Raw genomic sequence first — 14,117 nt, 5'->3', positions numbered from 1 at the left:
ATAGCCAGATCTTTGTCTGCTTCCTCTCTATATGAACCACTAGAAGTACTGATATTTCTTTGTATTTCTTCCAATCACATGTTCTTCTCTTTAGCCAGGTAATAAACTAGTATTAACAGTAAGCAAATGGTATTGTTTGAAGTCTCTGGATGTGAGAAAATATCTTCTAAAGCCAGTGAAGTGACTGATAATATGTATTTATTTTTTGACCCAAACTTAAATGTCTGGAGCCAATTGTAAACTTATGGGAAAATTGGATTGAATATAGGAAAATCCATTACTTTTGTATATCTAATCTAAAAACAAAATATTTTTATTATAGTTTATTTCTGAATGTCTTAAGAATTATTTATCAAGACTTCAAAACCAGAATGACTAAAGAAAGCAAAGCTAACATTTTAGAAAGATATTTAAACTGCCCTACCCCAAAACAAATAAATATGCCAAAATACTTCTGATAAACACTTCATTTTAAATTCCTAAAATGAAAATAAGACCTCAAAGAATAAGTATTATTCCTTTTACCACCTAAAAAATACCTTAATTTTTTTTTTTTTTTTTTTTTTTTTGAGACGGAGTCTTGCTCTGCCGCCCAGGCTGGAGTGCAATGGTGTGATCTCAGTTCACTGCAACCTCCGCCTCCCAAGTTCAAGTGATTCTCCCACCTCAGCCTCCTGAGTAGCTAGGATTACAGGCACATGCCACCATGCCTGGCTAATTTTTGTATTTTTAGTAGAGATGGGGTTTCACCATGTTGGCCAGGCTGGTCTTGAACTCCTGGCCTCAGGTAATCCACCCACTTTGGCCTCGCAAAGTGCTGGGATTACAGGCATGAGCCACCATGCCTGGCCTTAAATAAATTTTTATGAGATGCATTATTGAGAGAAGGTAGATAATTAAGTATTTAAATGTTTTAAATAAAATATTTTATAAAATATTTGTTACACACTGTTTTCCTCAGTTGATATATTCTTTGACTGTGACATATAAAAACCTTTGCAGTCAGACTTTTAAAGAAGTTTAAAGCAAGAAGATTAATCATGGCCAGGTGCAGCGGCTCACGCCTGTAATCCCAACATTTTGGGAGGCCGAGGCAGGCGGACCACGAGGTCAAGAAATCGAGACCATCCTGGATAACACAGTAAAACCCCATCTCTACTAAAAATACAAAAAATTAGCCATGTGTGGTGGCAGGCACCTGTAGTCCCAGCTACTAGGGAGGCTAAGGCAGGAGAATGACTTGAACCCGGGAGGCGGAGCTTGCAGTGAGTCGAGATTGCACCACTGCACTGCAGCCTGGGGACAGAGTCAGTCTCCATCTCAAAAAAAAAAGAAAAAAAAAGAAAAGAGAAAAGATTCATCATTATATTTAAAAAGGCAGAAGACACTATACCACAGAAATCAAAAGAGAAGGTGTAACAGAAATTCTTCATTCCCATACATTCTTACTCACTTTCCCTGAAACTTATGCATAAGTCTTGAATAAACATCATTGAAAAATGCAATGTGTTTATATTCTCTCTCTCTCTCACACACACACACACACACACACACACACAAAATCACATACCGGTGGGCCCACGGGACCAGAAGGACCAACTTCACCATCTTTTCCAGGAGCTCCCTAGTATCACACACAGATATTTGTGAGGTGAGTCCATGAGAATTTAAATAGTCCTTATATTATTTTTCTTTAGCAGAAAATGTATATTTACCCTCTGCCCAGGAACTCCAGCATTTCCTGCTTCTCCAGGTTTCCCAGGGTCACCCTGAAGAATAAATGAAACTTTTGTAAAATTCCATCAATTTGTCACAAACATACCTCCTCCAAATGAGGATCATGATGAGGTGGCAAACATATTATACACTGTACTCACACTGCTACCTTTGGGGCCTGGAAGACCCATGCTCCCAGGCTGCCCTCTGATTCCTATGGAGCCTGGAGGACCTGGACGGCCATCTTCCCCTGGAGCACCCTATGGAAATTGACAGGAGTCATGTAAGTTTCATGTAAGTTTTTCTAAATATCCCATCATCCAAAGTATCACTTGCATTTGCTTACTATGATGTTATATAAATTTTAAATTATCTTGAATTTTCATGTTAAATGATCAGGACAGTTGAATGGGTTTTTTTAAAAAACACTGAAGTATTTTAAGTAACTAGAAGAGATATTTTATTCTTATTCTAGACATAAGCTTCCTCATCATGTCTCCTGACAATCATATTAATAGGGGAAATCTTTCTTCTTTCATTTACTCTGGTTTGTGGTAATGAAAATTCAGGACTTGTATTTCGCATTGCAGGATAAGGGAAGATCTTAGAATATATAAGTTGTCAAAATTCATACTACTTATCTCTTAAATTAAAAGAATATCAAAAATGAGAATATTGCTAATAGACAAATTTCACCAGTATTAAAAACTATATCATTTTAACTTTTTCACTGATGTCAGGTAGGGAAGCAATTTCAATCTCAAACATTTATCTTAGTAAAATTTAATCTACATTTTTGTCAACTTGGAAACAGATTCGAAGAATATGCTTCCAGAAGGTGTTTTAAGTATGTCAATATGACCAGCATCCACATAATCAAAAGCATTAACCTCAAATAAATATCATTTAAGTTGCATGTCTATTGAAAAATATTAGTGGTTGTGGACTTCTGTTTAAATTACTTACCAAAGGTCCAAGTTTTCCTTCAGGACCTTGAACACCAGGATTTCCTGTCAAACCCTGAAAATAAAAAAGCAACTGTCAGTTTGTTGCTGACCTGTAGCTGAAGTAAAGATTCTTAAGAGTAAAACTAGTGTTGCTTTTTTGTCAACTGAATAGAATGACAGTTCTGTAAATCAAATAAATTTTTAAGTGATGTATTGTTAAAATAAAATTTGTCAGAATTTCTCTGCCAAAATTACTTTACTTGCTATATTGCTATAAAAGTATATTTACAAATATTTATAAATTCTTTACTTGCTAACAAGTAAAGTTATAAAAGTTGACAAACAGGATTTTTTTCTCATGCCAAGTGATAAAGCTATTAATACATACTCCTTTGAGAAAGAGAGACTAGAAGTTACTGTGTTTTCTATATATGATAAAAATAACAAATCAGTATTTTTTAAAATAATGAATTGGGTCAAAACCATAAAAACAAAGAAATGTTCTAAACTGTAAAAACAAACTAAATTTAAAAACAAACAAACAAAAACCCTTTCAATGCATGCTCAGGAGCACTTCTCCCCACTGATGTAGCAAACACTTGCTACATTCTTACCCGAGCACCTGGAAGCCCAGGTTCGCCTGGACGTCCTGGATCCCCCTGGCTTCCTTTGGGTCCTGAAGAACCTACAGGACCCCGTTCTCCTTGAGCACCCTGTACCGAGGCAAAGCAGATGCATGAAGAAAAAGAGTATAGAAAAACAAAAGCAAGCCGAAGTAAAATTACTGTTTTACAAATCAAGGCACTAATATAACATCCAAATCAAGGAACTAATATAACACGCAAAATTTTGTCACCACATTCCTCCAACTAGCATCCTTCTCCCCTATGCCTCTTAATACAGAAATTACACAAGAGAGAATTGGGGTTAGGCCTGATATCTGTATCCATCTCCTTTCTGGATCTGAGCCCATGCAGGTCATAGCTAGATCACTGTGCTGAAAAATGGCATCTTCTGGAGCACCCCCCACGTAAGTATCAACGTTGACAGGGCAACCTCACCTTTGGCCCAGGTAAACCATCAGAGCCTGGAAAACCACGATTGCCAGGAGCACCCTACAAATGACCAAAATGTGATTCTTAATTGCCATTGATATTTTTGCATATGTAATGAATAGATGAGTTTTATTTTTAGTACTATAAAGTTTTAGGAGCCATGATCAAGCCAACATGGTTATAGATATGCATGAGAAAAATCTGACTCCGTGGAAAAAATTTAAAATTTTGAAGAATAGATAAGTACTGAGCCAAATAATTCTTCAAATCAAGAAATATTCTGCACTTTGGGAGGCCAAGGCAGGCAGATCACCTGAGGTCAGGAGTTCAAGACCAGCCTGGCCAACATGGCGAAAACCTGTCTCTACTAAAAATACAAAAATTAGCTGGGTATAGTGGCAGGTACCTGTATCCCAGCTACTCAAGAGGCTGAGGCACAAGAATTTCTTGAACCTGGGAGGCAGAGGTTGCAGTGAGCCAAGATGGTGCCACTGCACTCCAGCCTGGGCAACAGAGCAAGACTCTGTCAGAAAAAAAAAAAAAAAAAGGAAGGAAGGAAGGAAATATTCTAACGATTCATTGTAAAATTAAACAGAGAAAGCATAGCTAGAGATGAGAGGCAAAGGTACCATCAATAGCAATTAAAATGTCAACAATAACATTCATTAATGAGATTTTTGTGAAACCCTTCGCATTCTCCAAAGCTCTAGATAAATGTGAGATTATTGTTCTTCTTTTCAGACCTGTCTCACTATGCTCCAGTCACAGCTACCTCTTCTGGTCTTTAAAATCACCAGGTCCTTTCTGCCCTTCTAGCTTTGCATTTGCTTTTTCCTCTGCTAAGAATGTTCCTTCTTCCAAGTTTTCTACTGGCTTAAAGTCATCTTCAGGTCTCAGCTAAAATGCTATCTTCTCAGAGGATCCTATTTCCTAACCACCGAATCTATCATTACAACACTGACATACATGTGTAGTTACTCTCCAACATGTCACGCCTTTATTTGGTGTGTGTATGGCACTTTTTAAAGTGTGTACATACATTTTTATTTACCTGTTGACTTGTTTATTGTTTACCTCTCCACTAAAATAAACAACTATTTACTAGTCTCCACATGAGGACTAGGACCATAGCCTTCTTGTTCACTGATACAATTCCAAGCACAGATGGCTCAAATTGGCATAGAGTAGTGATATAACCAATATTAGTTGAATAAATGGATAATGATTAGTCAGTTGTCTCTCTTTTTTTTTTTTTTTTTTGAGACGGAGTCTTGCTCTGTCGCCCAGGCTGGAGTGCAGTGGCGCAATCTTGGCTCACTGCAAGCTCCGCCCCCCAGGTTCATGCTATTCTCCTGCCTCAGCCTCCTGAGTAGCTGGGTCTACAGGCGCCAGCCACCACACTCGGCTCATTTTTTGTGTTTTTAGTAGAGACGGGGTTTCACCGTGTTAGCCAGGATGGTCTTGATCTCCTGACCTCGTGATCTGCCCGCCTCAGCCTCCCAAAGTGCTGGGATTACAGGCGTGAGCCATTGCGCCCGGCCATCAGTTGGCTCTTTCTATTTGCACATAACTGTACTGAACTGTGCAAGGAACCTGCAAGCATTTTTCTCTAGTTTTCCTTACTATTCTTAGACTTACTCAAATAATTCCCCCACAACTATAAGAATGTGTTGTATTATTCAAATTTACCCTTTCTCCCACTGGCCCTGGAGGACCAACCGTTCCTGGGTCACCTCTGGGACCTCTTTTGCCTTCTTCACCGGGTGGGCCTATCGGGCCCTGAATACCATGTGGCCCCTGTTAAAAACAGAAGGATAGTTACCAGAAAGACCCATTCAACCAGTGAATTATAGTTGGAAGTCTCCTTTAACGAAGTCAGTCACAAATTTTAAAGTATATGGAATGATGAGATATTTTCATCTCAAGCTATTATAATTCTCATTATTATTTTAAACCCTTGAGCATTTTGAGCTGTACACTTCTAGACAATACTATGTTCTTCTTATCATTAAAACAATGAAACCTTACTGGTTCCCCTTTTGGGCCAGCTTCTCCTTTGAAACCTGGAACTCCTGGATCACCCTGAAAAAAATATATTGATATTTGTAAGAACCAGGACATTTAGCTAATCCAATCTGCTCAAATTAGTTATAGTAAATGGGTTTTAAAAATTCTCTCCAGTTGAGTCTGCTTTGCATCAGTAGTATAATATAACCATTTTTAAATGAATGTATGTGAATATGTTAATATGTGTAAATTTTTATAAAATTCAGTATAATTTGGTAGCCGTTTATTTAATTTATAGTGGTCTTTAAGATATTTATTTTTTAAATTATTTTTTTATCATGTGTAGTAGAATAAATAGAATTATTGAGTTATTATTCAAATTTGAAAATTAAAATTGGAACTATCAATAACTTCTATAGATAAATATATTTAGGCTGTATTTTAGGATGTGAAACTGTTTACCCAGAATCAAAATAATTTTATATTTATGCTATATTTATTGAGAATTTAGCAACTTCAAATAGGGCATTTCACTCTTGGAGTGTTCGAGGGTTTTTCTGTAGGTGTATCTTAAATACCAACTGTAATTTAGGTTGTAAGAACCGGATTGCAAAATTCAGAACTTGGTAAAATCAAATGTGACACTAGCAACATTCATGTTTTAATAAATCTGTCACCAGCACTTAAAGAGAATTTATCAGCATGACCACATTACTTGGAACAGAATTGAAAATATTTGTTTAAATATTTATTTTTATACATCAAGCTAAAAGCTATTAAGCACAACTTCTCAGTTGCTTTATTATGGGTTCATCAAAATATTTTTCTAATAAATAATTTCTGTAAAATATTAAAACATTCAATCTGACATTCAGTCTGATTAATATATTTGAATCACTCTTTAAGAATAACTCAAGAAATAGTTGCTGAACCAATTTTTAGCCAAATTGTCATTATAAATTCCTATTGAAGCTCCATACTTCCTCACACTGGCTTGCATAATATTTTTATAATATTTATTATTCAATTACTCATAAAAGTCTATGAGGTGAACCATAAAGTTATAACCTTATTATTTTAAATAAAAGAACACTAAAATTTAACATACTGCAATAATGTTCCCACTTAGAATTTAAACATCTACATTGTACCACAACATTTGGCTTTCACAGACTCCCATCTTCCCTCATTTGGGTAAGTCATGTTATTTATGTTTCATTGCATCACATTACATGTTATTACTCTTGGTGCTCTTAGTTAGATTACACTAAAGGATGATAGTTCTTTCAAAGGTCATTACCGGTTGGCCTCGAATTCCCTGAGGACCAGTGCTACCCTGAGGTCCTGGAGATCCAGGAGGCCCTGCCGAGCCAGGAGGACCAGAGGTACCTGGAGAGCCCTATTGAACAGCAAGAGTGATGTGGTAAGTAGAGACACAGGTAACAGTCTGGGGCCAATGTCTAAAGAATCATGTCCATTTGAGCTTCACATGGCATAAATGCATTACTCACCGTTGGGCCTTTGGCACCAGGAGTACCATCAGTTCCTATTGCACCCTAAAAGGTACATTAAAAGTATATAATGAAATATTAAGCAATATCTAGATACAAATGTGGTAGTATACAGATGTCCAGCCATCTTCAAAAAGGAAGTAGAAGTATTTTTTAAACATCAACCACCATTATATCATAAAAATTACTTTTTGACTAATTCTCTTTTACATAAAATAGGTAAAACTTACAGAGTTGACAAGGGAAATACATTTTTTCACAGTTGTAAGCACTCATTCAGAATTCAGAGAATACATTAAATTTTATATTTCAAAATAGCTAGAAAAAGAGGACTGAAAATGTTCCCAACACATAGAAGTGATATATGCTCAATGGGATGGATATCTTAAATACCCTGACTTGATTTTTACACATCTTAGGCATATAACAAAACATTACAGGTATCCCCCTAAATATGTATAAATGTTATGTATCAATAAAAAAAATAGGTTGGAGAGGGCGGAGCAAGATGGCCGAATAGGAACAGCTCCAATCTCCAACTCCCGACGCGAGCGACACAGAAGACCGGTGATTTCTGCATTTTCAACTGAGGTACTCAGGTCATCTCACTGGGGAGTGCTGGACAATCGGTGCTGGTCAGCTGCTGCAGCCCGACCAGCGAGAGCTGAAGCAGGGCGAGGCATTGCCTCACCTGGGAAGTGCAAGTGGGAAGGGAATCCCTTTTCCTAGCCAGGTGAACTGAGACACACAACACCTGGAAAATCGGGTAATTCCCACCCCAATACTGCGCTTTAAGCAAACGGGCACACCAGGAGATTATATCCACACCTGGCCGGGAGGGTCCCACGGCCACGGAGCCTCCCTCATTGCTAGCACAGCAGTCTGCGATCTAACTGCAAGGCAGCAGCGAGGCTGGCGGGGGGGGGGCGCCTGCCATTGCTGAGGCTTAAGTAGGTAAACAAAGCCGCTGGGAAGCTCGAACTGGGTGGAGCTCACAGCAGCTCAAGGAAACCTGCCTGTCTCTGTAGACTCCACCTCTGGGGACAGGGCGCAGCTGAAAAACCAACAGGGGAAGCAGCAGAGGCCTGTGCAGACCCAAACGACTCTGTCTGACAGCTTTGAAGAGAGCAGTGGATCTCCCAACACGGACGTTGAGATCTAAGAACGGACACACTGCCTGCTCATGTGGGTCCCTGACCCCTGAGTAGCCTAACTGGGAGACATTCCCCACTAGGGGCAGTCTGACACCCCACACCTCACAGGGTGGAGTACACCCCTGAGAGGAAGCTTCCAAAGGAAGAATCAGACAGGTACACTCGCTGTTCAGCAATATTCTATCTTCTGCAACCTCTGCTGCTGATACCCAGGCAAACAGGGTCTGGAGTGGACCTCAAGCAATCTCCAACAGACCTACAGCTGAGGGTCCTGACTATTAGAAGGAAAACTATCAAACAGGAAGAACACCTATACCAAAACCCCATCAGTATGTCACCATCATCAAAGACCAGAGGCAGATAAAACCACAAAGATGGGGAAGAAGCAGGGCAGAAAAGCTGGAAACTCAAAAAATTAGAGCTCATCTCCCTCTGCAAAGGAGCGCAGCTCATCGCCAGCAACAGATCAAAGCTGGTCAGAGAATGACTTTGACGAGATGAGAGAAGAGGCTTCAGTCCATCAAACTTCTCAGAGCTAAAGGAAGAATTACGTACCCAGTGCAAAGAAACTAAAAATCTTGAAAAAAGAGTGGAAGAACTGATAGCTAGAATAATTAATGCAGAGAAGGTCATAAATGAAATGACAGAGATGAAAACCATGACACGAGAAATACGTGACAAATCCACAAGCTTCAGTAACCGACTTGATCAACTGGAAGAAAGAGTATCAGCGATTGAGGATCAAATGAATGAAATGAAGCGAGAAGAGAAACCAAAAGAAAAAAGAAGAAAAAGAAATGAACAAAGCCTGCAAGAAGTATGGGATTATGTAAAAAGACCAAATCTACGTCTGATTGGGGTGCCTGAAAGTGAGGGGGAAAATGGAACCAAGTTGGAAAACACTCTTCAGGATATCATCCAGGAGAACTCCCCAACCTAGTAGGGCAGGCCAACATTCAAATTCAGGAAATACAGAGAACACCACAAAGATACTCCTCGAGAAGAGCAACTCCAAGACACATAATTGCCAGATTCACCAAAGTTGAAATGAAGGAAAAAATCTTAAGGGCAGCCAGAGAGAAAGGTCGGGTTACCCACAAAGGGAAGCCCATCAGACTAATAGCAGACCTCTCGGCAGAAACTCTATAAGCCAGAAGAGAGTGGGGGCCAATATTCAACATTCCTAAATAAAATAATTTTCAACCCAGAATTTCATATCCAGCCAAACTAAGTTTCATCAGTGAAGGAGAAATAAAATCCTTTACAGATAAGCAAATGCTTAGAGATTTTGTCACCACCAGGCCTGCCTTACAAGAGACCCTGAAGGAAGCCCTAAACATGGAAAGGAACAACCGGTACCAGCCATTGCAAAAACATGCCAAAATGTAAAGACCATCGAGGCTAGGAAGAAACTGCATCAACTAACGAGCAAAAAAAACCAGTTAATATCATAATGGCAGGATCAAGTTCACACATAACAATATTAACCTTAAATGTAAATGGACTAAATGTTCCAATCAAAAGACACAGACTGGCAAACTGGATAAAGAGTCAAGACCCATCAGTCTGCTGTATTCAGGAGACCCATCTCACATGCAGAGACATACACAGGCTCAAAATAAAGGGATGGAGGAAGATCTACCAAGCAAATGGAGAACAAAAAAAAGCAGGGGTTGTAATCCTAGTCTCTGATAAAATAGACTTTAAACCATCAAAGATAAAAAGTGACGAAGAAGGCCATTACATAATGGTAAAGGGATCAATTCAACAGGAAGAGCTAACTATCCTAAATATATATGCACCCAATATAGGAGCAGCCAAATTCATAAAGCAAGTCCTTAGAGATTTACAAAGAGACTTAGACTCCCATACAATAATAATGGGAGACTTCAACACTCCACTGTCAACATTAGACAGATCAACGAGACAGAAAGTTAACAAGGATATCCAGGAATTGAACTCATCTCTGCACCAAGTGGACCTAATAGACATCTATAGAACTCTCCACCCCAAATCAACAGAATATACATTCTTCTCAGCACCACATCGCACTTATTCCAAAATTGACCACATAATAGGAAGTAAAGCACTCCTCAGCAAATGTACAAGAACAGAAATTATAACAAACTGTCTCTCAGACCACAGTGCAATCAAACTAGAACTCAGGACTAAGAAACTCAATCAAAACTGCTCAACTACATGGAAACTGAACAACCTGCTCCTGAATGACTACTGTGTACATAACGAAATGATGGCAGAAATAAAGATGTTCTTTGAAACCAATGAGAACAAAGATACAACATACCAGAATCTCTGGGACACATTTAAAGCCGTGTGTAGAGGGAAATTTATAGCACTAAATGCCCACAAGAGAGAGCTGGAAAGATCTAAAATTGACACTCTAACAACACAATTAAAAGAACTAGAGAAGCAAGAGCAAACACATTCAAAAGCTAGCAGAAGGCAAGAAATAACTAAGATCAGAGCGGAACTGAAGGAGATAGAGATACAAAAAACCCTCCAAAAAATCAATGAATCCAGGAGTTGGTTTTTTGAAAAAATCAACAAAATTGACAGACCGCTAGCAAGACTAATAAAAAAGAAAAGAGAGAAGAATCAAATAGACGCAATAAAAAATGATAAAGGGGATATCACCACGGACCCCACAGAAATACAAACTACCATCAGAGAATACTATAAACACCTCTACGCAAATCAACTAGAAAATCTAGAAGAAATGGATAATTTCCTGGACACTTACACTCTCCCAAGACTAAACCAGGAAGAAGTTGAATCCCTGAATAGACCAATAGCAGGCTCTGAAATTGAGGCAATAATTAATAGCCTACCAACCAAAAAAAGTCCAGGACCAGATGGATTCACAGCTGAATTCTACCAGAGGTACAAAGAGGAGCTGGTACCATTCCTTCTGAAACTATTCCATTCAATTGAAAAAGAGGGAATCCTCCCTAACTCATTTTATGAGGCCAACATCATCCTGATACCAAAGCCTGGCAGAGACACAACAAAAAAAGAGAATTTTAGGCCAATATCCCTGATGAACATCGATGCAAAAATCCTCAATAAAATGCTGGCAAACCAGATTCAGCAGCACATCAAAAAGCTTATCCACCATGATCAAGTGGGCTTCATCCCTGGGATGCAAGGCTGGTTCAACATTCGCAAATCAATAAACGTAATCCAGCATACAAACAGAACCAAAGACAAGAACCACATGATTATCTCAATAGATGCAGAAAAGGCTTTTGACAAAATTCAACAGCCCTTCATGCTAAAAATGCTCAATAAATTCGGTATTGATGGAACGTACCTCAAAATAATCAGAGCTATTTATGACAAACCCACAGCCAATATCATACTGAATGGGCAAAAACTGGAAAAATTCCCTTTGAAAACTGGCACAAAACAGGGATGCCCTCTCTCATCACTCCTATTCAACATAGTGTTGGAAGTTCTGGCTAGGGCAATCAGGCAAGAGAAAGAAATCAAGGGTATCCGGTTAGGAAAAGAAGAAGTCAAATTGTCCCTGTTTGCAGATGACATGATTGTATATTTAGAAAACCCCATTGTCTCAGCCCCAAATCTCCTTAAGCTGATAAGCAACTTCAGCAAAGTCTCAGGATACAAAATCAGTGTGCAAAAATCACAAGCATTCTTATACACCAGTAACAGACAAACAGAGAGCCAAATCAGGAATGAACTTCCATTCACAATTGCTTCAAAGAGAATAAAATACCTAGGAATCCACCTTACAAGGGATGTCAAGGACCTCTTCAAGGAGAACTACAAACCACTGCTCAGTGAAATAAAAGAGGACATTAACAAATGGAAGAACATACCATGCTCATGGATAGGAAGAATCAATATCGTGAAAATGGCCACACTGCCCAAGGTTATTTATAGATTCAATGCCATCCCCATCAAGCTACCAATGAGTTCTTCACAGAACTGGAAAAAAACGGCTTTAAAGTTCATATGGAACCAAAAAAGAGCCTGCATTGCGAAGACAATCCTAAGTCAAAAGAACAAAGCTGGAGGCATCACGCTACCTGACTTCAAACTATACTACAAGGCCACAGTAACCAAAACAGCATGGTACTGGTACCAAAACAGAGATATAGACCAATGGAACAGAACAGAGTCCTCAGAAATAATACCACACATCTACAGCCATCTGATCTTTGACAAATCTGAGAGAAACAAGAAATGGGGAAAGGACTCCCTATTTAATAAATGGTGCTGGGAAAATTGGCTAGCCATAAGTAGAAAGCTGAAACTGGATCCTTTCCTTACTCCTTATACGAAAATTAATTCAAGATGGATTAGAGACTTAAATGTTAGACCGAATACCATAAAAACCCTAGAAGAAAACCTAGGTAGTACCATTTAGGACGTAGGCATGGGCAAAGACTTCATGTCTAAAACACCAAACGCAACGGCAGCAAAAGCCAAAATTGACAAATGGGATATGATTAAACTAAAGAGCTTCTGCACAGCAAAAGAAACTACCATCAGAGTGAACAGGCAACCTACAGAATGGGAGAAAATTTTTGCAATCTACTCATCTGACAAAGGGCTAATATCCAGAATCTACAAAGAACTCAAGCAAATTTACAAGAAAAAAACAAACAATCCCATCAAAAAGTGGGCAAAGGATATGAACAGACATTTCTCAAAAGAAGACATTCATACAGCCAACAGACACATGAAAAAATGCTCATCATCACTGGCCATCAGAGAAATGCAAATCAAAACCACAATGAGATACCATCTCACACCAGTTAGAATGGCAATCATTAAAAAGTCAGGCAACAACAGGTGCTGGAGAGGATGTGGAGAAATAGGAACACTTTTACACTGTTGGTGGGATTGTAAACTAGTTCAACCATTATGGAAAACAGTATGGCGATTCCTCAAGGATCTAGAACTAGATGTACCATATGACCCAGCCATCCCACTACTGGGTATATACCCAAAGGATTATAAATCATGCTCCTATAAAGACACATGCACACGTGTGTTTATTGCGGCACCATTCACAATAGCAAAGACTTGGAATCAACCCAAATGTCCATCTGTGACAGACTGGATTAAGAAAATGTGGTACATATACACCATGGAATACTATGCAGCCATAAAAAAGGATGAGTTTGTGTCCTTTGTAGGGACATGGATGCAGCTGGAAACCATCATTCTCAGCAAACTATCACAAGAACAGAAAACCAAACACCGCATGTTCTCACTCAGAGGTGGGAACTGAACAATGAGATCACTTGGACTCAGGAAGGGGAACATCACACACTGGGGCCTATCATGGGGAGGGGGGAGAGGGGAGGGATTGCATTGGGAGTTATACATGATATAAATGATGAATTGATGGGTGCTGACGAGTTGATGGGTGCAGCACACCAACATGGCACAAGTATACATATGTAACAAACCTGCACGTTATGCACATGTACCCTAGAACTTAAAGTATAATAATAAAAAAAAAAGGCTGAATTTGTCCTGATGTTACAAGAAATGTCCAGCTCTCTGGGCTGGTTCTTAGATATGCCACAAACTTACAGGAAGACCTGGAGAGCCAACTGGACCTGGGGGCCCAGTTTCACCTCTCTGCCCCTGAGGACCTTCAGGGCCTCGCGCCCCTGTAGGACCTGCTTCTCCCTAAAAGGGTGCAAAGGGAAATGTTAATTTAAGAAGAAT

The 14,117-nt window shown here is 39.1% G+C and overlaps 1 protein-coding gene across 1 annotated transcript in view; it reads right to left on the bottom strand.

Moving 5' to 3' along the window:
* COL5A2 (collagen type V alpha 2 chain) overlaps positions 1–14,117 on the bottom strand; it is a 158,203-nt gene that overhangs the window by 29,743 nt on the left and 114,343 nt on the right. The window contains exons 19-29 of the mRNA XM_033230908.1: positions 13,980–14,078; positions 7,237–7,281; positions 7,026–7,124; positions 5,747–5,800; positions 5,408–5,515; positions 3,725–3,778; positions 3,278–3,376; positions 2,683–2,736; positions 1,878–1,976; positions 1,716–1,769; positions 1,571–1,624 (exon numbers count right to left, since the gene is read on the bottom strand). Of these exons, the coding sequence (XP_033086799.1) occupies positions 1,571–1,624; positions 1,716–1,769; positions 1,878–1,976; positions 2,683–2,736; positions 3,278–3,376; positions 3,725–3,778; positions 5,408–5,515; positions 5,747–5,800; positions 7,026–7,124; positions 7,237–7,281; positions 13,980–14,078 (819 nt within the window). The remainder of the gene's footprint in view (positions 1–1,570; positions 1,625–1,715; positions 1,770–1,877; positions 1,977–2,682; positions 2,737–3,277; positions 3,377–3,724; positions 3,779–5,407; positions 5,516–5,746; positions 5,801–7,025; positions 7,125–7,236; positions 7,282–13,979; positions 14,079–14,117) is intronic.

This window comes from Trachypithecus francoisi, unplaced genomic scaffold (assembly GCF_009764315.1).
Source record: "Trachypithecus francoisi isolate TF-2019V2 unplaced genomic scaffold, Tfra_2.0 Lachesis_group13, whole genome shotgun sequence".
Lineage (NCBI taxonomy): Eukaryota > Metazoa > Chordata > Mammalia > Primates > Cercopithecidae > Trachypithecus > Trachypithecus francoisi.
This window is presented reverse-complemented; position numbering and strand designations above follow the sequence as displayed.